The 22,660-nt window shown below is 29.3% G+C and overlaps 6 protein-coding genes across 11 annotated transcripts; 3 read left to right on the top strand and 3 right to left on the bottom strand.

The window, feature by feature from the left end:
- The first annotated feature begins 130 nt into the window (after positions 1 to 130).
- Positions 131 to 4,130, top strand: LOC103576686 (CKLF-like MARVEL transmembrane domain-containing protein 4). 3 transcript variants are annotated; one of them, XM_008557002.3, is made up of 5 exons: positions 131 to 224; positions 1,364 to 1,516; positions 1,742 to 1,915; positions 2,567 to 2,665; positions 2,739 to 4,130. In XM_008557002.3, exons 2-5 carry the CDS (start codon positions 1,382 to 1,384, stop codon positions 2,874 to 2,876), a joined length of 546 nt encoding a protein of 181 aa, XP_008555224.1. In that variant the 5' UTR covers positions 131 to 224; positions 1,364 to 1,381; the 3' UTR covers positions 2,877 to 4,130. The 3 variants fall into 3 exon arrangements, with proteins under 3 accessions (XP_008555224.1, XP_008555225.1, XP_008555226.1); XM_008557003.3 differs by lacking the exon at positions 131 to 224 and adding an exon at positions 255 to 458; XM_008557004.3 differs by lacking the exon at positions 131 to 224 and adding an exon at positions 501 to 711.
- Positions 4,131 to 4,264: 134 nt separating this feature from the next.
- Positions 4,265 to 7,804, bottom strand: LOC103576816 (putative uncharacterized protein DDB_G0271606). Its single transcript, XM_053741478.1, has 4 exons — positions 7,298 to 7,804; positions 6,991 to 7,204; positions 5,577 to 5,764; positions 4,265 to 5,501 (listed from the first exon to the last, which is right to left on the bottom strand). The coding sequence occupies exons 2-4, from the start codon at positions 7,012 to 7,014 to the stop codon at positions 4,283 to 4,285; spliced, it is 1,431 nt and encodes a 476-aa protein (XP_053597453.1). The 5' UTR covers positions 7,015 to 7,204; positions 7,298 to 7,804; the 3' UTR covers positions 4,265 to 4,282.
- Positions 7,805 to 12,292: 4,488 nt separating this feature from the next.
- Positions 12,293 to 14,831, top strand: LOC103576685 (uncharacterized). Of its 3 annotated transcripts, XM_008557001.3 has the most exons (5): positions 12,297 to 12,695; positions 12,922 to 13,055; positions 13,137 to 13,226; positions 13,484 to 13,685; positions 14,130 to 14,831. In XM_008557001.3, the coding sequence occupies exons 2-5, from the start codon at positions 12,930 to 12,932 to the stop codon at positions 14,135 to 14,137; spliced, it is 426 nt and encodes a 141-aa protein (XP_008555223.1). In that variant the 5' UTR covers positions 12,297 to 12,695; positions 12,922 to 12,929; the 3' UTR covers positions 14,138 to 14,831. The 3 variants fall into 3 exon arrangements, with proteins under 3 accessions (XP_008555222.1, XP_008555221.1, XP_008555223.1); XM_008557000.2 differs by lacking the exon at positions 14,130 to 14,831 and having other exon boundaries at positions 12,293 to 12,737; positions 13,484 to 14,123; XM_008556999.2 differs by lacking the exon at positions 14,130 to 14,831 and having other exon boundaries at positions 12,294 to 12,695; positions 13,484 to 14,123.
- A 779-nt stretch (positions 14,832 to 15,610) lies between these two features.
- On the top strand, positions 15,611 to 17,224 carry LOC103576684 (probable glucosamine 6-phosphate N-acetyltransferase). Its single transcript, XM_008556998.2, has 5 exons — positions 15,611 to 15,846; positions 16,270 to 16,393; positions 16,494 to 16,556; positions 16,631 to 16,758; positions 16,834 to 17,224. The coding sequence occupies exons 1-5, from the start codon at positions 15,829 to 15,831 to the stop codon at positions 17,068 to 17,070; spliced, it is 570 nt and encodes a 189-aa protein (XP_008555220.1). The 5' UTR covers positions 15,611 to 15,828; the 3' UTR covers positions 17,071 to 17,224.
- On the bottom strand, positions 17,224 to 20,662 carry LOC103576683 (N-terminal kinase-like protein). Of its 2 annotated transcripts, none has more exons than XM_014443212.2 (12): positions 20,439 to 20,662; positions 20,190 to 20,336; positions 19,975 to 20,103; positions 19,689 to 19,900; positions 19,481 to 19,571; positions 18,921 to 19,403; positions 18,634 to 18,855; positions 18,323 to 18,575; positions 18,089 to 18,259; positions 17,743 to 18,005; positions 17,549 to 17,657; positions 17,224 to 17,456 (listed from the first exon to the last, which is right to left on the bottom strand). In XM_014443212.2, the coding sequence occupies exons 1-12, from the start codon at positions 20,550 to 20,552 to the stop codon at positions 17,326 to 17,328; spliced, it is 2,325 nt and encodes a 774-aa protein (XP_014298698.1). In that variant the 5' UTR covers positions 20,553 to 20,662; the 3' UTR covers positions 17,224 to 17,325. The 2 variants fall into 2 exon arrangements, with proteins under 2 accessions (XP_014298698.1, XP_008555219.1); XM_008556997.2 differs by having other exon boundaries at positions 17,224 to 17,459.
- Positions 20,663 to 20,921: 259 nt separating this feature from the next.
- On the bottom strand, positions 20,922 to 22,524 carry LOC103576682 (putative OPA3-like protein CG13603). Its single transcript, XM_008556995.3, has 3 exons — positions 22,300 to 22,524; positions 21,863 to 22,061; positions 20,922 to 21,780 (listed from the first exon to the last, which is right to left on the bottom strand). The coding sequence occupies exons 2-3, from the start codon at positions 22,002 to 22,004 to the stop codon at positions 21,293 to 21,295; spliced, it is 630 nt and encodes a 209-aa protein (XP_008555217.1). The 5' UTR covers positions 22,005 to 22,061; positions 22,300 to 22,524; the 3' UTR covers positions 20,922 to 21,292.
- Positions 22,525 to 22,660: the final 136 nt, after the last annotated feature.

Below are 22,660 nucleotides of genomic sequence, written 5' to 3' on the forward strand. Positions count from 1 at the left end.
ATTAGCTCTTTAAATAATTTTTTTATTTGAATATAAAAAGGCGCGCAATTCAAATACCGGTAACTCATCACCCGGGTAAATTACTAGCGAACGATAATTTAGATAACTGACGTAACTTTATATAAAATTTTAAGTTCGGAGTAGGTTATATTTATTTAATTCATCATAAATTAGTCACTCGGCGTCACATACGCACAGAAGAAACATAACTCTGATATATTGTAGTAAGTTTTATACATATTATATTATATTACTCTGTCATTGACACACAAATAACGTGTCGATCAGTGTCCGAAAAATTGCACACTGCATAGTACAATAACTGTAAATAATTATCGGTAATAGATTCTAGAACAAGTACGACGTTGTAATTTGATTTTTAAAACGGCGTCGTCAATCCATGAAATAAACATCGATTTAATCGGGTCGATACAATATAATATTACACATTTTAAGTAGTACGTATACATAAACTACTTTAAATATTTATACGCCTACTATTTATTTTATTTTTTATTTAAACTTTCAATACATTACTGTGCAGTATAATTATTATTGTTGCTAAGTTTTTTAAAATAACATATTGTCATATGTGAGTGAAAGAGCGAGAGAGAGAAATTTTTATTGTATGTAAAATGAGATAATTCAAAAAGGTCGTGGATTAGCTCATAATTTTATTACAGCATCTCTGTTGGTGGTGATTCCCATCAGGTTGTTTTTTATTCTCCTGCTGAGAATCTTTTATTTTTTTTACACTTTCTACATACGCTTACTCATACGCAATTACATTATGCAGTACTGCTATTACTAAGTTTTTAAAAATAATTTATTATAAATAAGATCATTTATAATTTGAATTTCATTCTACGTCTCAATGTGTTTACTTTTTATGCATCTAATTAAATATTTTTATTTATGATTCACTGCGACAACTTAATTTTTATTTTTATATTTCTTATTTGCTGGTTGATATTTTTGACGGTTTCTTACATTGATAATTTTGTTGATAATTATAATTGATAATTTATGATTATCGACAATTATTTTAAAAAAATTTATAATTGATTCGAATTTGAAAATTCATTTACGAAACAGGTTTAAGGATATTTAAAAATTTTCGAGGTTTAAAGAGTGATTTTAATCAATATTAGATGACACAAATTTCTATGCTGACGCCCACACACATCGTAATTGACAATGAAATTACTTAACTTTTATTTATTTAATGTACTTTATTATGTAGTTACCTCATTTCTATATTTAGCGCCTTTTCATTTAAATTTAAAATTTTATTTTGTTTTTATTTACTTTATTAATAAATACTATTCAAGTTAATTACCTAATAGTTTATTGTTTTTTTTAGATAAAGTAAATTATCAAAATGAATCAGGAATTTCCAGGACAACATGTCACAACAACGACAACTACAACAAGTTCATCGACATTTCAACGAAGTCTTAGATTTGATCCTTCATATTTTAGGACAATGCCTGGAATATTAAAAATTATACAAATGGTAAATTCGAAATATCAATTATTTTCTACTCAAGTACTCATACTGTAAAAAAATTGATAGTGAATTCGGAGTAAATATGGATTTTATTTAAATCCGCATCCACTCCGACCTGAAAGTTAAATTTTTACTCCCGAGGAATCAAATTCCCGTTTACTCCAAAAATTTTTACCGTGCAAATATCAAATATTTTTTTATAAATTTATCTAATTAATAATTATTCTTTAGGTATTAGATATTCTGGGATTTATATGCATAGCAGTGTCGAATTACGCTCAATTAAGTAGAGGAGCATGGTTCAATACAGTTGCGATGGTCGGATTTTGGTGCACTGGAATACTTTTAGCTTCTTACGTGTTCCATGTAATTGAGAAACTTTACAAGATCCCGTGGCTCACTATTGTAAGTATCAATATAATTTTAATTAATAAATTAAATCTAAAATACTTGTTATTTTATCTATGGTCTTTCTGTGTGACACTTAAACTTCATTACACTTTAAATTAAACATTTATTCATCATGCTCATATACAATCTCTTATCATATTTCTACTGTCTTTAACAGTAAAGGATACAAATAATAAGTAAGGTACGTAAGTCCTCACCATTTCCGGTTGTACAATTTTAATTTCCTACTGGTTATCGATTACCAGTCATATTTTATATTTTCATCCCTAGAAATAAATACCGATACTTTACATATTTAATTACATAGCATAAGATTTTAATTATTTATTTAAATACTCAAATAATTTTTACTGAATGTTTATATTTAAAAACATTAGAATCACGCACTAAAAATTTTATTATGCTCATAGTCTAGTATAATTGTTATATAAATTTATTAATTTTAATTGAATTATCTTTTATTTTTAAATAAAAGATAAAATATGTTTGAAATAATTCAAACAGATGCACAAATTAGCGTTTTTTAGAGCGTTTTAGCATAATTAATTTAATGTCAATGCGCTTATGCCTGATACGATTCAGTGAGTCATAAATTTTTATTTAATTTTTTAAAAATTTAATTAATAACACTACTGCTTATTACAGGAATTTTTTTACTGCGGAATAATGACTGCATGCTACTTGCTGGCTGCATCTCTGGCTGCTGATTACGCTCATGCCAATGAAGGATTTGGCGCTGCGGCCGTAAGTAACCTAATTATTTCAATTACTAATCAGATACGTAAATTGATTGGTAATTAAACATTTATTGTTACAGTTTTTCGGATTCTGCGCCATGGTATGCTATGGGTATGACACCTGGCTCAAATTCAAAGCACGTCGAAGTGGAGTTCCTCCTCAAGGTCAACATGACGTCACGAAACAAGTATCGACAGTAACAAGTCCAGCTTATTAATTTTTAATTTAATAAAAGAAAAAAAAATTAAATAATAAATTATTTAATTAATTTATTAAGAATCGGCGGTAAAAATAATTGATTTAATTAAGTTCATCATACTCCCAACGATCTATATATATACATATATAATACCTACCTCTATCTATTGAAACATTACATAATCAACTTAATCAAGTATTTAATAATTACATGGTTATTGTTAATGTTAATTGTTAATTGCATTAACTGTTGATTGATAATTATAAATTATAGCAGTTGCTTTTATGAAATTTTATTTCGCGTGCTGTTAATAATTGGTAAGAAAAATTTTAAACTAGATTTATATAAAAAATTAATTGACAGTTAATTAGTGAAAAATATTTATGATTAAAAAAGCAAGTATTTAAAATAATATTTATTAAACACTATGTACATATTTTTATACTTTTATGTACACAAATTTATTTTATTATATAAATCTGTAACTGAGCACGCGCTTCATTAAATATTTAAATAATCTATAATTATTAACGACAATACTTGCTTAATTTAATATGATATTATTTTTCTGTAATTTATTTTTTATAAAATTGTGTATAGTTATAGATTACTAGAGGTATTGTATGATTATTTACACATTAATCATTGTTATCATTTGTCATATTGTTTGTTCATCTCGTTCTCGTTAATCGATTCAAAAGTATTAAAAAAAAAAAATATATATATATATATAAAAGTAATATATATCAAACGTTAACATTTACTTGTTTTAAATATTTTCGAGTCTTCTTTTTTTATAAGTAATTATAATTCCAATCTTTAATCAACTGCAATCAATTTAATTTAATTTAATTTAATCAATTTCAATCAATAATTTACTCAAAAAAGAATTTTTTTCAATTTTCGGTTTTTATAAATTTATATTTTTTTTTATCGCGCATTGTGATGCGCAGCTTTTCAGCTTGATTATTAAATTAATTTATATAGTTTGAAGTATAAAAAAAAAAAAATAAATGCACTGTATACCCACCTGTGTGTTAGAAAGCTAATAGAAAAATCTATTTACAATGAAATGTACGTCTTATATTTTTTTCGCGTACTATTTACGTACAGCGATTATAATGGACCAAAAGATTTTGCCAGAATCGTTCAGATAAATCCAAGCAATACGTGCAGTATACTAATTATATGTATATTGATTGATAATAATTGTGAATACACACAACGATAATGTAATTATAATAATACAATAAATAAATAATTATATTGTCACGCTGCCCTGTATGTTAATCGAAATGATAAATAAACCAACATTTATGTGCATAAAAGCAGTGACAAATGGAAATAAAACTATCCTGAGGAAGGTAATTGCCTTATTACTAAAATGATAATAAAACTAACAGTAATTAGTGTAACAACAAAGTTTAATTTCTGTAAGCATGTTGTGGTCTACGCGATTGTTTTTTGCCCATACTAGACAAGTCAATTGTTCTGCCGTTGGATAAGACTAGCTTATTCTCTTGGTAATCGACAAATCCATTTAAGTCGTCTTGCTGTTCCTCTTGTTCTTGCTCGTCGCACTTAATGCCGGTAACGTACGTGTACTCTCTCTTAATACCATCTAAATCAATGTAACCATACTTACCGCGAGTTATACAATCAACGCCAATTACTTCTTCTTTATAAGAACCGTCATCGTTTTCGTATCCCCAAGTTATTGACCCGTCGGGATTGTCTTCTCTCCACCGTCTGACAACCTGCGCAACGGGTTTCTTCTCACGGTACTGGAGTTTCTTGCTTGATTGTTTATTGACAGCTTGTTGTCGCCATTGATCTGATTGTTGTCGAAATACTTGGGGTTGTTGTTGCTGTTGTCTTACGGGAACTTTGACTTCATCGTCGACGGGCTTACGGAACTTGAGTGGCTTTGGGGGACGATATTGTACTGGAGCAATTATTTCTTCATGAAGCTGCTGAACTACTGTTGTTTGCGGTGTTGAAGTTGGTAGTGGTGATGATGATTGTTGTTGCCGCTGCTGTTGTTGCTGTCGCTGCTGTTGTTGTTGTCGCTGCTGTTGCTGCTGCCGCTGTTGTTGTTGCTGCTGTTTCTGCTGTTGTTGCTGCTGGTGTTGTTGATTATGGAGCTGCTGTTGCTGTTGTTGCTGCTGCTGGTGTTGTTGTTCTTGTTCTTCGTGTTGCTGTTCTTGTTGCTGCTGACGTTGCTCGTGTTGTTGCTGCTGCTGTTGTTGGTTTTGTTGCTGCTGCTGCTGAATAAGTTGTTGTTGCTGCTGCTGTTGTTGCTGTTGGAATTGAGTTGGTCTTGGTATAAAAACTGGTGAGTTAAAACCCGGTCGATACTGAAATATCGGTTCTGGTCTTGGCGTTAAAGGAGTTGAGAATAAACTAGTGGTCGGTTGAGGAAATGAGTGAGCAGCATTTAGCTGTTTTGCGAAAGATCGGTTAATATCTTCCTCTTCCTCTTTAGTTTCTTCCTCACTCACTGGTTTTATCGGTTGGTCTTGTTGGAGTAATTGAGGAGGCGGAGTCGATAAATTCTCTGATTTCAACGTTGGAAGAAATGTAGGCTTGGCACGTGGTAATGTTACTGCCTGGATTTCATTAGCTTCCGATGTCGGTCGTGATCTATTAATTGATAGTTAATAAATAACAATTATTTTAACTATTAAAAAATTAAATAACATGCTATTAAATAATTACTTTAATGGTATTGGACGACGTAAACGGGGATTAGGTACAATAGTGGGTGTTGCTACACTAGATCGAACGGCTTGCCGAGGAAGAAAACGTACTGATGTCCGTACAGAAGGTAGTCGACGTGCTGGTGGATTTCCTTTATCAGCTTCTGAGAATTGCGCTCTCGCTACTTCCACCGTGCAAATAAACAACTACAGTACACATAAAAAAAAAGTATACAAATTATCAGAGTATTAATTATAAATATTTATACCGATGATTAATGATAATGATAGAGTGGTGATATTGTTATGGTAATTATTAATCAGAAGACTTTCTTTTGTGTGTATCCAAGGATTTAAATTTCTATATAAACATGTTATCCATAAAATATGTGGCACGTGCTATGAAAAATTTACATTAATGTACTTTCTCTTAAACTCTTTTACGTTTATTCTAAAACACATTCAATTTATTAGTGACCGACCACGCCACATTCCACTATCCCTATTTAACTTAGCTTCCAACGCTCTTGTTTAGCTATTTTATCGAGTGCCCGATTGAACCAATGGACATATTTCATTAAAATTTTATCTCATGTATTATGCATACGTGCAGTACCATAATTATTATTTATTTATCTACTTAATGAACCATTACGCGGTACATTTATATAATATATATATTTGTTAATAAACTTAACTCAAAAAATATTGTAAAAAACAATTTTTTAAGTGAGAATAAATTAAATCGAAATTATGATCCAGAGACCCGGTGAAATGTTTACCGAATTAAATATTCGAATATGAGATATATGTGAAAAGTTACTTTCTCTTTCTCTGCGGTCACGCAATAAATGCAAAATTTTATTTATTTATTTTTTTATCAAGTTCCGATCCGCTTTTACAGCAAGTGCAGTTTCGATAATCTCTCACATTCCGCTCGACTCATACACTAATATTTCAAAATATATAATAATTTAATAACATAATAATTATTTTCGTATGTTTTATATACTGTCACGTTTATGAATAATTATTTTATGCCTTGTTTTTTAAATTACTTTTAAATTGCATCACGATCTAGTTTACAGCGACGTGTCTCTTGCAATCCGAATTAATTGGTACATTTTAATCTCGCGGCATCATTGCTTTTATCTCTTTTCCTCAGTAAATTATTTATCATCTAAAAAACAAATGAAACCCATCTAATTAATTTTTTAAAAATCTATACAGTATCACAACTCTAATTAATAATCAACATCAAGATCAACTTGATCAGTCTTCTATTTTACTGTTAAGTAATTCTGACGTTAACATTTATTACCCAATAACTAGCGCAACTATTGTCATTATTATTAGCATAATTATTAATAAAAGAAGAAAGAAGAAATAAGAAATAAAAAAAAAAGTAAGATATGTAATTATAAAATACTTACAAGTAGTTTTAACAGCACAGCCATATCTTTAAAAACTCGGTGTAAGACTGGGTGTGGTGTATTATACCGAACTATCTCGAGCAACTCCTCGTGTCCGTGTTCTTATACCTATATCCCCGTTAAATTGCTAAAGCAGTCGACGTTGTTGTTGAGTCAAACTTTCCTTCGATACAATAATATTTGTATCGCACGATGCGTGCTGCTGAGTTTTTAACTAAATCGTCCGCAAGAATAACAATCATTCACTGCTAACTTACATACATTTATAAATACATATATAGATTGAGTATTTAAAAAATTACTATACTTGTTCTGGCGTCCGATGTGTTCCTTACAGTCCAGTCGATGATTTATTTCTTCCCAAACCCGTTAACGTAATATGTAATAATCTATTGAGTCTATTCAGCTTCAGAGACTCAATAAGACTCAGCTATGATGTGTGACAACTGGAGAACAAGAAGAAGAATAAGATGTCGCAGTTCTTTTAGCCGAGAGCTAGAAGAACTTAACCCCCGAGGATGCTTTGTGTCTCCATATATCTCATGTCTCGACATCATGCATCATGCCTTGAGGACGCAACATTACCATTAACCTCCATAGTATTTTTAAAACCACAAGATTACCTTTAATGTGGTTGCCAACAAAAGTAATGTGTTGGCTGATGTACGTGAACACTTGAATTATATTAATTTGCGGCGAAATGACATACAAAAGACCTCGAAGAAATAGTATCATTTCTTCTCTTACCATCTCAATGTCATATCAAGGTCGCTCACGATCTTGGTAATTGTCTTGAGCGTTATTATATTTCTAGATTACTCTTCTCCTGGCTTATTTTTTCCTTACCAACAAACAAATGAATTTATGAATAACAGCAATTCGTGATTAAATAATAAATATAGCTCTATTGATTATTTATTAATGTGAAGGTCAAATTTATGTGAAAGGTAAAAATAATTTTATCTTAATCCCTCGTATTAGATATTAAGGCAACTTGGTCTTGTATTACAATTTATCCGTAAATTAAATTACATTTTTTTTTTTTTTTTATTATTGCTAATTCTGGTGTTAAACTAAACACGTAATACGTTTTAATGAATTGCATAATAAGTGCAAGTACATTTCCAGTGCAATGATTATTAGACTAAGTATTTCAGAGTAATCAATTCCAATCGGTTGACATTATAAAGATCGACGTAATGTCTTAGGAGAAAGTCTATCAATAATCATATAAATTATTATTTTATAAATTCATTATTTTTAGTCGCCCGTGAGATCAATGATAACGATCCAACATTCAGATAATTTTTTTCCTCATTTTTTTTCCACAAGTGAAAAATTTATATTTTTATTACCCATTGTTTTGTGGATCGGCGATATGCTGAGTATATTTCGCGTGTCTGTGGTTTTTTTTTTTTTATTGTGGATATAGATGTATATTTGTGAACGAGGGGGAAATAACAAGTGCAGTTGGCCGTTTTGCGGATACTATTTTGTCCCACCTGCCCCAAGTATAGTCGTTACAACAAAACCTGACAAAATTAACTACAAGTATGAGAGAGTGAAATAATAAAACTCTGATGGCAATAGTGTGTGAACTAGGATCCTATTAATCTAACCAGGTGTGGCATTTTATTACCTCATTTGTTTTTTATTTTTTAGTTTTATTTAAAATTTTTTTCTTCCTTTACATTTATAATATCGAATCTTTGTTTTATTTAAAAACTTACCATGGACTTGTTTTTATCCACCCGACTTTCCGTTGGATTTTAAATGCTATTCAATTGTGAGAAATTTTTCAGTAGCATATATTTTAAGGCAAAGGGGTTCTTTGTTTTATATATTATAAAATATATATTAAGTGTCGGGCATATAATGCTGCAGGTGTTTTGTAATCGCGCGATGAAACTAAATAATTTACTTTTTAATTACTATATATATATATATATAATATGTACTCTAAAATAATAAATAATTCATAGGCAAATCATCTTATCGATACGCTAATAATCTTTTTCATCTTACATATATATGTTAATAAATAAAATTTCTCCGTTTCATAACAACTGTAAGAAAAAACAAAATTTTTGATAATTATTTTTATTTAAAATCAGACTTGCGAAGAAAAAAACTTGAAGCAAAGTTCTGAAGCGTATGAAATAAAATCCAACATACAATTTACTTTGTAAGGTATAAAAATGATTAAATTATAAAGTAGGTAATTTTTTTTTTAATCTCGAACAAGACGACGAAACAAGTGAATTATATATTTGAATAAAACGTTAAAATAATAATTAAATTCTTTATTATCTTTTTCTATTGAAAATGAAATAAAATGGTGGATGATTGTATTGAAGAATTCAGGACTCACAGAAGTTAGCCAGACAGATGATTTTGCCGAGAGGCTGTAACTGCCCTCTGTGTAAACCGGTTCCTGCATTTTACTTTTTTAACTTTTTATTATTACCTTATTTTTTTATTCTATTAATTTTATTTATCCTTTCAGACTACAATGTAGTCGCTGAGGGCGGCCATTTTTCGCAACCACTAGTAGATTCTTCAAGAAGATGTACTCTATTGTTCTGCTTGACTTGCTCCCTTTATTTTATTATCAACTATTAAATTCAATATTTTATTTGTCCTGCAGCAGATAAATAATTAATTTAGAGCTATAAAAAGACCAATGATAGTTTATAAACATATAAATATATAATGTTTTAAATGTAATTGGAGGTTTAGTATATTAAAAGTGTAGGAAAAAAGCTTACATTTGGTTGGTTGGAAGTCAACCAGACGGAAAGCACCGAGTATCCATGAAGTCAAGGGGAAAAATGTAGTCAAGGTCGCTCACATGAATTTTGCCGGCATACTTTCCAATTCTCCTTTCAAGGGCTCCAATGGTTTCCTTCTTCTTCTTATTTCTTATTATTATTATTCTTCTTCTTCTTCTTCTTTTTCCCTTGCGTCTCCTTCTTCCTTTACTCACCGCCACGACGCCGGCTTCCTTTTCTACCCTGGTCTCTCGCAGCCCTCACACGAGTTCGCGATAGTCGTCAGTGCAAAGCTTCACCTTCTACACCTCAAATACACATCCAACTATTTTAACTTTGTTCATCATATTAATACATACCTAACATTCATTTTACTCATAGTACTCATAATATTATTTAACTACAATTATACTTGTAATTATTGTGACAATAATTTAAATTTCGCAATACGTGTTTTAATATGAAGGAAGAAATTATCTTGGTAAGTAAAAAAAATAATTAAACTAATTTACTATTTTTGTACAAGTAAATTTATTAAAAATACCAGACCATAAATAATAAATATAATTTGTTAATAAAAATATATAATAAATGATATATAATTAATAGATTTATAAAATGAGAACCTTTACTCTGGCTTTCAGATCAAGGTTGTACGAAAGTGAAAATTTTAAATGGAAAGCGAATACAATTTTCGCATCCTCACTGTACACTTATCGTAATCTTCATTATTTACTCAACCGTTTAAATGTTTAGCGTTCCATAACAGGTTCGTTAGTAATTTACTTTATAATATTTTTTTCTCAAATAAATATTTTCAAAATCTCTTTTTTTCTTTTTCTAAAAAATAATTGGCAAAAAAATTAAAAAAAAATGCCAACTACTGATTTTTCCATTCATTTCTTCTTGGTCAATGTCGCAATGGTTGATTTTTTGAATGCTGCTGAGGTGCACAAGTAATAAAAATAATTTAGTGTGATTATGATATAAACGAAAGTATTATAGCATGTAAAAAATGTACAAAGAATCCTTAAGACTCGCTAGACAGCCTTACCTGGCCGCTACTCACGCAGGCTCCGGTCAAGGTCGTACGATTGGCGTTCTTTTTTGCACGTTCCACACTACACAGTTCTACCTGGTGTCTCAAGTGTACTACACACCCGGTACACAGACGCATCAGAAGGGGAATCCTTACATGGTAACATGATATCAAATTCACTGAACCCTCAACTGATGATAATACTAATTGTTGATTTATATTTACACGAGTATTTTATTTCCAGGAACGAGGCCAGCGGGATCAACATTTTACAATATTATGAAAAAAAATGAAAATATTTATTTATATATTTACATATCATTTATATTATTGGCAAAGCGTCAAAAATTGGTAACTCCACCACCGTTGGCGACGATTGACAGTCAATGGGGTAAGAGTTGCCGCTTTTTGATACTACTTACATCAATTATCATATATATTATTTAAATATGTCGATTATTATTATAATTAATAAATTATCTTTAATAAATAAAATTTATACTTTTTGCCTGATGTTATTTCATTTCTATATTAGCGATCTCATTGAATATTCTCTTTGAATACAAAAATTATCGATATCCTCAAAAAATATGATTTCAAGTAAATTATATTTTAAATTAAATCTTTCCTAAAAAATTGCCATAGTAGACTTACTCTTTCAATAATTTTTTGACTTGTAGCGATTACTTTGATTTCAATATTTAATTATTGCTCTAGTTTATTTTCAAGTCTTAAGAAATTTACTATTTCTGAAATTTAAATTGTTCTTGAGATTTAAAAAATAAAAAAATCTCTTGTTTTTCTCCTATCGAAAATTTTTAAAATTTAATTTAAAAAAACTAAAAATATGCACATGTAGAAAATTAAAAAATCTATATATGCAATTTTCCGAAATATATATTTTTTTTAAATTCATTGTTTTTCAAAAAAATCCAAAAATGATTACGTCCGTTAACTTCAAAGTCATGAGCTATAAGTATTCTGATAATAATAATCATTAAAAATAAATGTTAAAATATTCTTCAATGCGAATGTACAATTTTTTTTTTATTTTACAGAAGTAATACAAAAAAATCCAACTGAATTTCTGATATCTACATGTATATATTTTATTTGATTTTCTTATTATTAGAAAAAGACATCAGCGCTCCAATAACCGGAATTAAAAAAAAGAATTCTCAGTACTCGATATCAATTATCCATAAATTAATGTTATACATTATCAAATAATTAATTATAAGAATAATAATTCAAATAAATAATTGATTAAGAAATAAATAACCAACATTACATTTTTTCATTTTACAGACAGAAATAAACAAGCAAGTGAAGAATAATCACGAGCTATACCAGCGCCATCTTTAATTTGCCGGTAATTACACTACACATGTTTCAATATTCAAGACCTTTAGTGTCTGTCTCTGGCTCTTAATGAACAAAAAAAAAAAAAAAAACGTAAGTGCAGTCATAATATTACTTTTAAAATTTTATAATTTAATTTTATTTATTTAATTAATGACACTTGTGTGCATATATAGCTGACATATTTTTTTATTTTATCCAGAAGAGGCTTTACCCCCGGAAGGAAAAAAGTGATCAGCAGCGATCAGTAATCAATACAAAAACAACACGTGCGTGCATAGAAACAAAATAAATTAATTTCTAGGAATTTGTTTATTTGAAGACAACCGCTGATCACCAGACATTTCAATTTTTTCCCACTGACTGATAGTTTATAAACAAAGTATTAGTCTATTGTAATGAGATTAAGTGAGCGCCACATTTAATGCTGATCAACAAATTTAATTCAAACTAACCAGGTTGGAAAAGAGAAATCAGTCTTTAATTATTCTTTGTCCAGATCTTTACTCCAAGATATTCCTCAAGATTTTTTGGTACGTCGACTTTTTATACATTTTCATAGATAACTTTATATCGTAAGTGATTATATTATTTTACTACACTAATAATTTAAAATTATATTTGTCTAAATATTTTTTTTTTTTTTTTTATTTATTTACCAGTTTTTACTCAATGCATAGAATTTAAAGTTTATAAATTTTAAGTTTTTAGGTTAGTTGGTTATGGTTTTTATCATAATAAATAAATCTTTATTTTCAGTTGTTGCAATGGATGTAAATGACTTGATAAGAAATAAAATGATTATAAAAAAACCCGCTAAGATTTCAAATTACAAAGCCAACGATGATCCAAAACCTCAGAGAAAAGTTAAATCGACCGCGAGAAATGCTGGTGTAAGTTTTATTAGACTTTAAATTAACTCATAAAAATCTTTGCTAATTAATCGATATTTATTAAATAATATTTATTCTTAGTTGTACGAACCAGATAAATTTGATTTATCCGATATTGAACCGCCAAAAAAAACTTCAACGGAAGCTGAAATATCATCGCAAATTTTTGAGGTAATTAACTATAAAGTATTTAATAAAAAATAATCTCAAGAAATCAGAGTTTAAGCTCAGATATTGAAATAAAACTTTTGACATCTCGATGGTGTAAAGAATACAGAAAAAATTTCAGTTAAACTTTTTAACTCTTATATAGACGTCATCAAGATGTCAAATATTTACTTTAATTTGACTGTTGGCTGAGCTCAACTGGCTATTTGGGAATTCAGCAAGCTGATGAAAAAAAAAAAAATAAAATAATCTATTTGCAGATTAATGGTGGTGATACTTTTACTGACCGATCGATGGTTGAAAACTGGAATAAAATGGTTGACTCAGGAGGTAATAACTCAAAAACTTTTAAAGCGCCAAAAGATAATTGTTTTAAGAGAAATCCACTTATGAGAGGATTATTGCTGCAAAAAATGAATGAAATGAAACTAGCAGATGACGAATCATCACATTCGGCAAGTGGTAAGGATAAAAAAAATACTGATGTGAATGGTGATAGTATTGACGGTCCTTACTTAATCCAAAGTGTTGAGGATCCAGACTTTTATTACTTACGAGATACCTCTAAACGTGAGAAAGTTGTAGACGATGGGTTCAGATTTTCGTTTCGAGGTATTAAAGAAACTACGACACCTCGCGCGTATGCTATTAATGAAGTTACTGAGGAAGATTTTGTATTTAGGAAATAGTAATTTCGGGTCATATTATTTCCACTGATCACTTTTTCATTACGCATATATTTTTTTTATCGTTGCTATTTTAAATTATGCATCCCCCTGTAATTTATTAATATTTATTGACAACAATCTATTTAAACATACAACAAAAGTGATAAGCTTAGTATTATAAATCAAAAATAAAGATATACAGACATGATATTTTGACTTGTCCTTTTTTTGTTTGTAGGTTGTTAACGGCGCAAATACATTCGTCCGATAATCTTATTGATCAACTGTTTTTACATTCAAAAAATTTTATTTAAATTTAAATCAACTTGCACTTGATCTCAATAAATAAATTAAATCAATTGTTAAAGTGCCTTTATAATATAAATTATCAATTTGAATATTAAATGTATTTTAATAATATTGCGAATAGTTAATTAATTCATTAATAAAAATAAGTCGAGCACATCACAATGCAAATTTATCATCTTCATTTTTACGATAAATTTTTTTAAAAATTATCATTTATCGATGAAAGCAACAAATAAATTTCCTTTTGATCGATTGAAAAAATTATTCAATCTTCCATTAAAACCCATGGATATTTTATATTCATACATTTGTTAAAAATAAAATTACTTCATTAAGCAGTCCTTAAGTACAAACTAGTGTAACAATGGAGTCATGAGGAAGTACAACTTTTATACATGAGTAATTTTTTTTTAATCTGATAAATTTTTAAAAAATCATTGGGGTCTTTCACCAACGTGAGTCATTATATTTGTTATACTTGATTTTAAAATGCTCACTTAAAAAGTTTCGAAGTAATAAAATGATATTTGTTACCATTATTATTAATGTTGATTTAATTATAAGCAACAATGTTTTACTTTTATACACTTAATAAACCAAGTTGTTAAATAAAGATCATTTAATTTAAATAACTACAATTGTTTAATACCTTATCATAAATTACATTATCAATAAATATTGACGAGTGTTTCAAAAATAAATTTATAAATTACCTAATAAATTTTTATATAAAAAGTACATATATTTAAATTAATATCATATGGTAATAAAATTATTTAGATTGTCAAGGATGATTGTCATGTAAATTCAATAAAATTTATTAATTTCACCTGAATATCAATTTGTCACAAATTCAAAAATATTAAACTTTCAAATAAAGATATTGAGTTGGATTTTAATTTAAAAAATTTTTTAAAATTCAGTGCTAACTTTATTTAAAAAATTTTAATTAGTTTTTGATAATTGTGAGTTTATTAAAATCTTACTATGAAATTTCTCATTTAAAAATAATCCATGAAAAAAAAAAAAAAAAAAATAAAAAATATATTGTAATTTAAATTTTCATGACATTAATGACTTGAAAATTCAAAGTAATTAAAAAATGAGTAATTTAATTTATATTTTTTGTTGATTTGAATTTGTTAATCTAAAGATAAATTTTGAACAGGGAGTACAATGTAATTTACGTATCAATATAAAGGTTAATGATCAATTATCAACGAGTATTTTTTCTCACCTGTAAATTTAAAAAATATGAGTAGTATCAGAAAATATATGTAAGATAAGTTGACTAGTAAGAAGAGAGTGAATACGTGAAAGTGTTGATTGTGAAATGTCACCACGGAATCTGGTGTTGGAGTATGTCGGAGTAGTTTTACTAAAACAGAGTGGGAATGTATGAGGTAGCGGCTAGTCAGATTGTTACATACGTGTAGAGTGTAGACATTACACGTGAGCAGTCAACATCAACAGTTAATACAAGAACGAGCAACGAGGAAGGAACAAACAAGTTTTTCTCTATATACCTGATAAAACTAATAATAACAACAGTAATATATAACGTGTTACATTTATAACCACATTCGACATTTCAATATCAATTGTCTTTCTGTCAATTCAACAAGACAATGAATACATCATCAAATGTAAGAATACACTATTGTTATTATTTATCTTTATTTTATTTCAATAATAATTTAAATTTAAATTTATTCTTTTACATAATTTTATTATGGTCCTGAAGGTAACAGACAATTAACAATTTTCTAATTTTTTTTTTTTTCAACAAATCAGTTCTAAAAAACATTTATAAGTAGAATTTTAAAAAATATTTATTGAAAATAATTTATCACTTTAAAAAAAAAATTCAAAAATTATTAGACGTCGTCTGACTTGAGTATCACATTTTTATTCTATGATATTAAATATGAAAGTTTGTGATGACGAGATTGCCATGTGACCTTCAAACCTGTCAATATTTTTTTTATTCTTAACAATTAATAATTCAATAGTTTCGTGAAATTTTTTTAAATTTATTTATGGTATAAATATATATATATTTTTTTTAGAATGATTTAATGCGGGATGACGAGCTGGACCTTTTTAATGCCAGCTTATTGGACCGTCTAGCTAATCAACGAAAGGAAAACGGTCTTTTGGTGAGGCCACTCAGATCTACAGACTATGATAAAGGTAATTTATTTAAAAATATATCAGTTGCACTTGTTGAGATAAGAATAAGATACCAAGGTTAATAAATTATTGCAATAACAATAACAAATGTTTGGTTTAGGTTTCATACAACTGCTAGGACAACTAACAGATGTTGGCAATGTTACTAAAGATCAATTTTTAAGTGAGTAAATAAATATAATTATCAAGACTAAGGGTACAAAAAATATATGAAATTGAGTTTTAATAAACTTGCAGACAGATTTTTTAAAATGAAATCAGCTGGTGGCCATTATGTTGTCGTGGTAGAAGATTTAGATGTAGGTAAAGTCATAGGAAGTGCAACTCTAGTTGTCGAACAGAAATTTATTCATAATTGTGCTCTGGTAATTATTTATGTCTATTAAATAGCAATAATCATATTGATACCGATGCTGATGTATTTTTGTTTACATTTTTAGAAAGGACGTCTGGAAGACGTAGTAGTAAATTCGACGTATAGAGGTAAACAACTTGGTAAATTATTAGTGAGCACGATATCCCAATTGTCTCGGAGCTTACAGTGTTATAAATTATCACTTGATTGCCGCGATCGGTTAATTAAATTTTATGAGAGTCTAGGTTTCAAACGGGAGCCCGGTAATGCCAATTCTTTGAACATGCGGTTCGAGACGACTGCTGAGCAGTCTCGTTTATGATTAATATTATTCATATTTTTAATTAATTAATGATAATGCTCGGGGACATATTAATTATGTGAATGTTTTAACAAAAAAAGTTTGTACAATATAGGTAACGATCGATGTGTATATTTTTGTGCGATTTAATAAAATAACTGTAAGATATTTTGGATATGTGTAAATTTTTATTTTTATTATTATTGATTTACTAATTTCGAGTTTTATAATACAATAATTAATTATGAGTAAGGTTAATTACTTAAAAAAAATTAATTAAACTTTCTTAGCCGGAGCAGTGCTTCGTAATTTAGTGGCTCTTTTAGCTTCCATTTGTTTTTGTCGCGCAAGTTTTCGTTCCTCGCGTTTTTTTCGTGCCTCGTCAAATTTATTATTCGTACCAGCAACTTCTAAAAAAAAACAAAAAAAAAAGTAATTAATTAGTTATTTGCATCAGTACCAGAAATATTTATAATTTATAATCGTGAGAAAATAAAACCTGGTTGGTCAATTGTCTGAAAATCTTCAAGTACTTGGAATTCTTGGTCATCCCAACCGGATTCAGAGAGATCATTTTTATCAGCAAGATTCTCAGCAGCTTCAAGCTCCTAAAAAAATTTATTTAAAATTTATCTTTAATATTTATGTTACTGATAAAAAGTTGATAAATTAAAACATTTAAAGCGGACTAACCGGTTCTTCTTCTAAACTTGTCCAGTGGTCATTTGGTTTAGATGTATTAGCTGATGGTGTCACAGTACTTGCGGTTGTGGTGGTTGTTGACGAGGGTTGCTGCTCCATGTCTCCCCAGTTGTCGGCTTCCCAATCCCAGTCGCAGTCGGATTGTGTGTTGCCGGTGTTTTGCGAATCGTGCTCATGATCCAGTGATGTCATACTCGTTGCGCTACTCGTTGTTGCTGTCGTACTTGCGCTGCTTTGTGAACTACTTGCTTGTTCTGAATATATAAATTTAAATTTAATTAGAACACAATATTTTAATTAAAAAAAAAAAAAAAGAAGTAGTAAAGTGTCTCCGAACCTAGAGATGCTGGTTTGTTAAGTAAAATACGAGATGTAGATTGAGAATTGGAAGACTTTGGTGTATCTGATTGACTTCGGTAAAATTTAGCAGTCACTGTCGTGACAGCCCAGCCGGCCCACGTCGCTGCTGCATTACTCAGACTTGGCGTTGCAGTATTGACATCAGCCTCTGCAATAAAAAATTTATTTATAAATTAAGTTAATTAATAAATTATAATTTGAAAATATTTACCCATAGTTTCTCGTAGTCCCGGATCTTCGGAGACTTTTTCAAGCTTGAATAAAAATCCACGTATCGTTCTGAATGCCGTGTCACGTACTGTCTTGTCAGCATCAGTAGTAAGAGTACACAAAGCTGGTAAAATACGATTAGCAACTTCCTGCAGTAAATAATACTGTTGGGTGATTGCTAGCGCTGATACGCTGGCACTTCGCGCTGGAGGAAAGGGATCACGAGTTCCTCGAATAAATGCCCCTATCAGTACCTGTAAATTATAAAGTTAATTTGAATAATTAAATACAATATAAATTAAAAATAAATACCTTTTGACGAATCTGAGGATGAAGATGCTGAGCTATTTTGCCTAAACAAACGGTAGTGTTGGTTCTTATTCCACCTTGTTCGTCAGTTGATTGAAGTTTTGCAAAATACCTCAACACCTCAACATTAAGATTGTTGTAATCAAGCTTTGGCGCCAAATGTACCACTGATTTAATCGTTTGTTCTCTTACAGCTGGATTGGTATCCAAGAAACCGCGAGCTACCTGCAGATTTAAATTAAGTAATAATTATTATTTAAATAATTAGTAATAAATTTATGAATTAGTACCTGAGGAAAGATAGCGTCGTTGACAGTAGCGGGTTGGAGGTGACTAACGAATCGATCGAGTTGCTGCAAAAGCCGTAATCTGGTAGCACGATCATTAGATGCAAATAATTTAACAACACACGGAACAACACGTTTTTGATATTCGGCATCTGGTAGTTGATTACCCAGTTGCAGCAACGGAGGTAAAACTGCGCTGCCCGCATCTCCAAATTCGAAGGCTGCCAGCAATTGCGGTAGGATTTTATATCTGCCAACACCTTCTGGAAAACTATCCAGTTGACTCGCGAGTTGTGAAAAAAATCTTCCCTTCTCTCCTTTCTCTTTCATTTGAATTTCTTCAAGGAACAACAGCGCGTCGACCAAATCATTTTTGAAGAACCCGCTGTTGCTACGACAACGTGCTATCACATCAGCTGGATTAGGTCGCCCATCAGGATTTAAGCTTGTCAATTCTTTGTACACAGTCAGCAGCTGCTTTGGTATCTAAACAAAAACATTTACAGGTTTATTTTAATAGCCTTTATTATTATAATAATAATTAATTTATAAAAATAGTAAACCTGTTCAATGCTTTTGAGATTAGCTCTCTGTCCTAGTGGTCCATTGAATGCCTCCCAGATAAGACAGCCAAGACCCCACATATCGATTGAGCTGTTCATATTTACTCATCAGTATCACAATTTTAAAACCTAAATATTTTAATATAGATACCAAGACATATTTTTTTGTTCACGTCAAATAATTAACAATCGTGGACAATATTATTACCATTTGCTCGTTGGTTTTGAGTTCTCACGTACTTCCGGGGGACTATAACTTTGTAACTCATGTGGCAGTAACATATATGGCGCATCAACAGTTGTCATGTACTCGACACATCCTAATTTCCATTCGCCGCTCTCTTCATTTACAAAAACAGAATATAAATTTACATTGTTGTGTCTCAAATTACCGTCATTATTTAAAAAACTCAAAGCTCTCTGTCAACAAACAAAAATTTTTATCAATTAAAAATTTCTTTGTAATTATTTAAATAATAAAAAATAATACTAACAGTTATTTGAAATATTCCCCATGAAAAGTACAAGTCTTTTTTGACACCTTCGCCGATGTCGATTTTTCGTAGCAATCTACTGTGCAGCGGTTCCACTCTCTCAGTCGCCAAGTAAATAACTTTGTCCGTCTGCAATCATCATCATTGGATTTAATTATCATCGGTAATAAAATTAACTTGCTATAAATTTATAAATTAAATAATAATAATTAAACCTCAAGGCTATCGACATAAGTAAGAATACTTGGATGTCTGAGAGTTTTCAATCTTTTAACTGCATTCCTTGCGATCTCTAGCTGGACTTCTCCACCAGCTTTTATGTCAAAAACAAATACAGATACGTCATCCCCACCAGAAGTGCCCTATAAAGAAAAAAATAATTAATTAAAGATAGTCATTTACAAAACTAAAAATAACAATTATATTTTTCGAATATAAATAAATATCGGAGCAGAAGAGGTTACCTTTTTTTTGGCTCTATAAAGGGCCCAAATACTTTTACCATCAAATCCATCGACAACTTCTCCAATTTCGTAGGGAAAATCCTTAGTAGGATCTCGGGAGAACAGCGACCACATTATTTATACTCGTCAGTATTTTATATCAAATAAAATAATTCAACAATAACATTTCTAGTTTAAAAATAACAAAAAAAACGTCTTATCACTTGGCCGAATGACAGCCACTAGCTGCCACTAGCCACGCATCGACTATACGTCATTACCGACGTCTTTTACCAGCAGAATCTCGAACGCTGCCGACACAACCCGAACAATTAATTTGTTTATTTTTTAAATAATTATTCATAACTGATAATTTATTGTTTATGTAAAAAAAAACTCTGACATCCAGACAATTGCATTTTTTTTAGATTTGAAAAAATAAAATATATAATTACCAGTTAAAGGGTGTCTAATACTTGTAAAATAAATAAACATAACTTGGTATTTAAATTTTTATTGTTTATATTTATATATAAGCATGTATATTACTATAATACATTATTTATCATTAATTAATATTAAATTAACATTTTTTCGCAATACTTATAGTACAGCCAGTTGTTATATACACGAAAGTACTCAAACTTGTACAAAAAACAAGAAACAAATAATGCCAATCAACTTGTTGATGTCATCAATCGTAAACCTGAGTTAATTTAAATTAAAACAATGACTAGAATCTTTAAAAAGAAATTAATTTCAAAGATTTCTGTCAGTTAAAATTTCTAGTGGCATAAAAACATTATTCGTATTTCATATCATTGTACTTGTACCATTTTAAATTAAATTAATAATTGTAACTTTAAATTTTTGTCTTAACTTTTAGTTTTTTTGACATCATTCTCATAATAACCAATAGCCCGATGAACGACTGATTTTTCATCAGTATTTTTATTACTCAGCCCATCGGATTTATTATTATTATTATTGACAATTGTTGGCTCAACAGGTTTCAATTTTTCTAAATCAACTTTTTGTTTTGGATTTTTGGCAATTTCTTCAACGACACTTGTCAAATATTTTATATGCTTCTCTTGCTGCTGTGAATTTTCATAGAGAGCTTGAATATCTTCAGTAAATTTAATTATTTGCGCTTGTCTGTCGGCTTCTTTCTTGGCTTCTTTAGCAGTCTGTCGGTTGTACTCGAAGACGAGTAAGCCACCAGCAACAGTAAAGATGATAACTTCACCCATTAAATTAGCTCCGAGTTCAATCGCCATTTGTTCATTCAATTTAGCAACCTTTGTTGGCTTACCAAGATTCATCACGTACATCTTAGCTTTCACCTCAGCCCAATGGTAAACTACAAACAATAAATAAATTATATCTTGGCAGACCTAGTCATCATTGATAGATTTATCATGCACCTGTACTTTAATAATTACATTGAGCTGGTGGAATAATAAAATATGTTCTAAATACTGGATGACTCTTAGCTTGTTCCACTATAAGTTTTGCCAGGGGTTTACTTATTTGTTTTAAAAATAAGACTCCTAATTTAAATGCTGGAAAAACTCCTACTGCCATTTTTGCTCGTCTTCAATCGTTCGTTATTATTATCAATGACTTATTACTATTATTATTCTGAAAAAAAAAAAAAAATAAATATACATATATTTTGAAGACTTATGATTGTGCAAGACAGTCCTTGATTGGTTATATTTACATATATTATCCAACATTAATAATGTGTCATGAATTAAAATCATGAAGGAAAAAATCATCAAGTAAAAGTTTATAGTATTATTAACAATTAGTGAAATCAGAAATATGTATTATTATATTTTTATCTAATAAATATCAAATATAAATGTTTTTTTACCTGCGGAATGTTTTATGACGAGTCAGTAAAAAAAAAGCATCAGTCCGCTTATCAGATCCTCGGTTTAAATAATTTTTTATTGAATAAATATAAATAATTATTTTTGTCTATCATAAAAGAAACAAAAAATTTATTTAAAAAAAAAATTAATTGTTATTTCAGATCAAACTGCTGTTGAAAAAAACTACCCGTCAAATTATTAATGACCTCAAAGATGTCGTTGATTGAAAACGGCCTTTTAATTTATGACTATTAAATTTATTTATTTATTTTAAAAAATAACAATTCAAAGTAATTAACAAAAAGCTATATTGTAACTAAATATTTATATATACTTAACTATTTACTTATAAAAAATGAA

Source organism: Microplitis demolitor, chromosome 8 (assembly GCF_026212275.2).
Source record: "Microplitis demolitor isolate Queensland-Clemson2020A chromosome 8, iyMicDemo2.1a, whole genome shotgun sequence".
Taxonomy (NCBI): domain Eukaryota; kingdom Metazoa; phylum Arthropoda; class Insecta; order Hymenoptera; family Braconidae; genus Microplitis; species Microplitis demolitor.

What these genes read in the sequence shown, in the direction of transcription:
- LOC103576684 (XM_008556998.2), top strand. An exon ending in ATCTACAGACTATGATAAAG is followed by an intron (nt 16,394 to 16,493) that starts GTAATTTATTTA and finishes TGTTTGGTTTAG; the next exon opens with GTTTCATACAACTGCTAGGA. An exon ending in TACTAAAGATCAATTTTTAA is followed by an intron (nt 16,557 to 16,630) that starts GTGAGTAAATAA and finishes ATAAACTTGCAG; the next exon opens with ACAGATTTTTTAAAATGAAA.
- LOC103576682 (XM_008556995.3), bottom strand. Translation starts at nt 22,004, where the DNA reads ATGGCAGTAGGAGTTTTTCCAGCATTTAAATTAGGAGTCTTATTTTTA. An exon ending in TATTATTCCACCAGCTCAAT is followed by an intron (nt 21,781 to 21,862) that starts GTAATTATTAAA and finishes TATTGTTTGTAG; the next exon opens with TTTACCATTGGGCTGAGGTG.
- LOC103576816 (XM_053741478.1), bottom strand. Translation starts at nt 7,014, where the DNA reads ATGGCTGTGCTGTTAAAACTACTT. An exon ending in CTGTGCTGTTAAAACTACTT is followed by an intron (nt 5,765 to 6,990) that starts GTAAGTATTTTA and finishes TGTGTACTGTAG; the next exon opens with TTGTTTATTTGCACGGTGGA. An exon ending in CGTCGTCCAATACCATTAAA is followed by an intron (nt 5,502 to 5,576) that starts GTAATTATTTAA and finishes ATCAATTAATAG; the next exon opens with ATCACGACCGACATCGGAAG.
- LOC103576686 (XM_008557002.3), top strand. Translation starts at nt 1,382, where the DNA reads ATGAATCAGGAATTTCCAGGACAACATGTCACAACAACGACAACTACA. An exon ending in TATTAAAAATTATACAAATG is followed by an intron (nt 1,517 to 1,741) that starts GTAAATTCGAAA and finishes ATTATTCTTTAG; the next exon opens with GTATTAGATATTCTGGGATT. An exon ending in AAGGATTTGGCGCTGCGGCC is followed by an intron (nt 2,666 to 2,738) that starts GTAAGTAACCTA and finishes TTATTGTTACAG; the next exon opens with TTTTTCGGATTCTGCGCCAT.
- LOC103576685 (XM_008557000.2), top strand. Translation starts at nt 12,930, where the DNA reads ATGGATGTAAATGACTTGATAAGAAATAAAATGATTATAAAAAAACCC. An exon ending in CGACCGCGAGAAATGCTGGT is followed by an intron (nt 13,056 to 13,136) that starts GTAAGTTTTATT and finishes ATTTATTCTTAG; the next exon opens with TTGTACGAACCAGATAAATT. An exon ending in TATCATCGCAAATTTTTGAG is followed by an intron (nt 13,227 to 13,483) that starts GTAATTAACTAT and finishes ATCTATTTGCAG; the next exon opens with ATTAATGGTGGTGATACTTT.
- LOC103576683 (XM_008556997.2), bottom strand. Translation starts at nt 20,552, where the DNA reads ATGTGGTCGCTGTTCTCCCGAGATCCTACTAAGGATTTTCCCTACGAA. An exon ending in ATCTCAAAAGCATTGAACAG is followed by an intron (nt 19,404 to 19,480) that starts GTTTACTATTTT and finishes GTTTTTGTTTAG; the next exon opens with ATACCAAAGCAGCTGCTGAC. An exon ending in ATCCTCAGATTCGTCAAAAG is followed by an intron (nt 18,576 to 18,633) that starts GTATTTATTTTT and finishes TATAATTTACAG; the next exon opens with GTACTGATAGGGGCATTTAT.